Source organism: Austrofundulus limnaeus, unplaced genomic scaffold (genome assembly GCF_001266775.1).
Source record: "Austrofundulus limnaeus strain Quisiro unplaced genomic scaffold, Austrofundulus_limnaeus-1.0 Scaffold2603, whole genome shotgun sequence".
Classification (NCBI taxonomy): Eukaryota; Metazoa; Chordata; class Actinopteri; order Cyprinodontiformes; family Rivulidae; genus Austrofundulus; species Austrofundulus limnaeus.
The window spans coordinates 1-942 of NW_013955005.1; the positions used below are offsets into that span (position 1 = coordinate 1).

General features: G+C 45.5%; 1 protein-coding gene across 1 annotated transcript in view; it reads right to left on the bottom strand.

Moving 5' to 3' along the window:
* Window positions 1–450: 450 nt before the first annotated feature.
* Window positions 451–942, bottom strand: part of LOC106511229 (putative adenosylhomocysteinase 3) — a gene marked incomplete at both ends in the record, with an annotated part of 16,437 nt that continues 15,945 nt past the window's right edge. Inside the window, 2 exon segments of the mRNA XM_013999981.1 lie at window positions 451–529; window positions 624–692. Coding sequence (XP_013855435.1) covers window positions 451–529; window positions 624–692 — 148 coding nt within the window.

Below are 942 nucleotides of genomic sequence, written 5' to 3' on the forward strand. Positions count from 1 at the left end.
AATTCAAGGCCTTTTAAAGACTTTTTAAGGATCTGCAGGAACCCTGTCAGTATCTGCCTGCTTCACTAAGTTCAATCTGCTGCAGCAGCCATCTTGACTTTCACTGACCCAATAAGTGAATCGATTTCATTAAAATCCATTCTTATAAAAACATGTCGTCCAGCATCCTCGGCTGCTCGTATGAAAAAGGAAACAGGAAGTAGCAGGAAGTGGGGTTTTACCTGATTTTTTCACTTCTGTACTGTTCTTTCCTCACATGAGCCCTTCCTGTTCTGATGTCAGAGAAAGCAGCGGCCACTGACTCGGGGGGTGACCTACATAACAAACCGGTGCCGTGCAGAAACGGGTTCGCTCTACCGTTAACGACTCGCCTCGAGCCTCTATCTCTCTGACCGGTGCCTGATTTTACCCGTCTCCCCGCTCAGACGTGACGCCCCAGGAAAATCTTACCCATCTTTTTGGGCAGTAGATAAACATCCTGCTTGTAGCGTCCCTCGGGGGCGTTGTAGAGTTCTATCAGAGCCAGAGCCTGGGAGGAAACGAACACGAGCTTATAAAACACGCCGACTCCTTGTTTCACCACGGTTCAACAGAAAGAGCAGAGTGCACAGAAACAGACCTACCTGGGTCGTGGCGGTAATAGAAAGCACAAACGTGGGCACAGTGGAGCAGCTGAGGTTCAGCAGACGGCCCTGCAGAGAATAAAAAAAAAACAACTTTTTTATAATTAAACGAGAAAAAAGTGCTAGTTCCATCTAAAGTCTCTGTTAGTTACATCTGTGGATCCAAAACTGAGCTGCAGATCCTAAAAATGAAACAGCACGTTACACTAGAGAAATTGCATTTCCTGTTAAATCACTCGTGTGAATGCTTCCTGCTGAAAACCTAAGCTGAACGCTGCTGAAACTGAGCTGAAAATATTTAATATCAAAAGTGTTAATG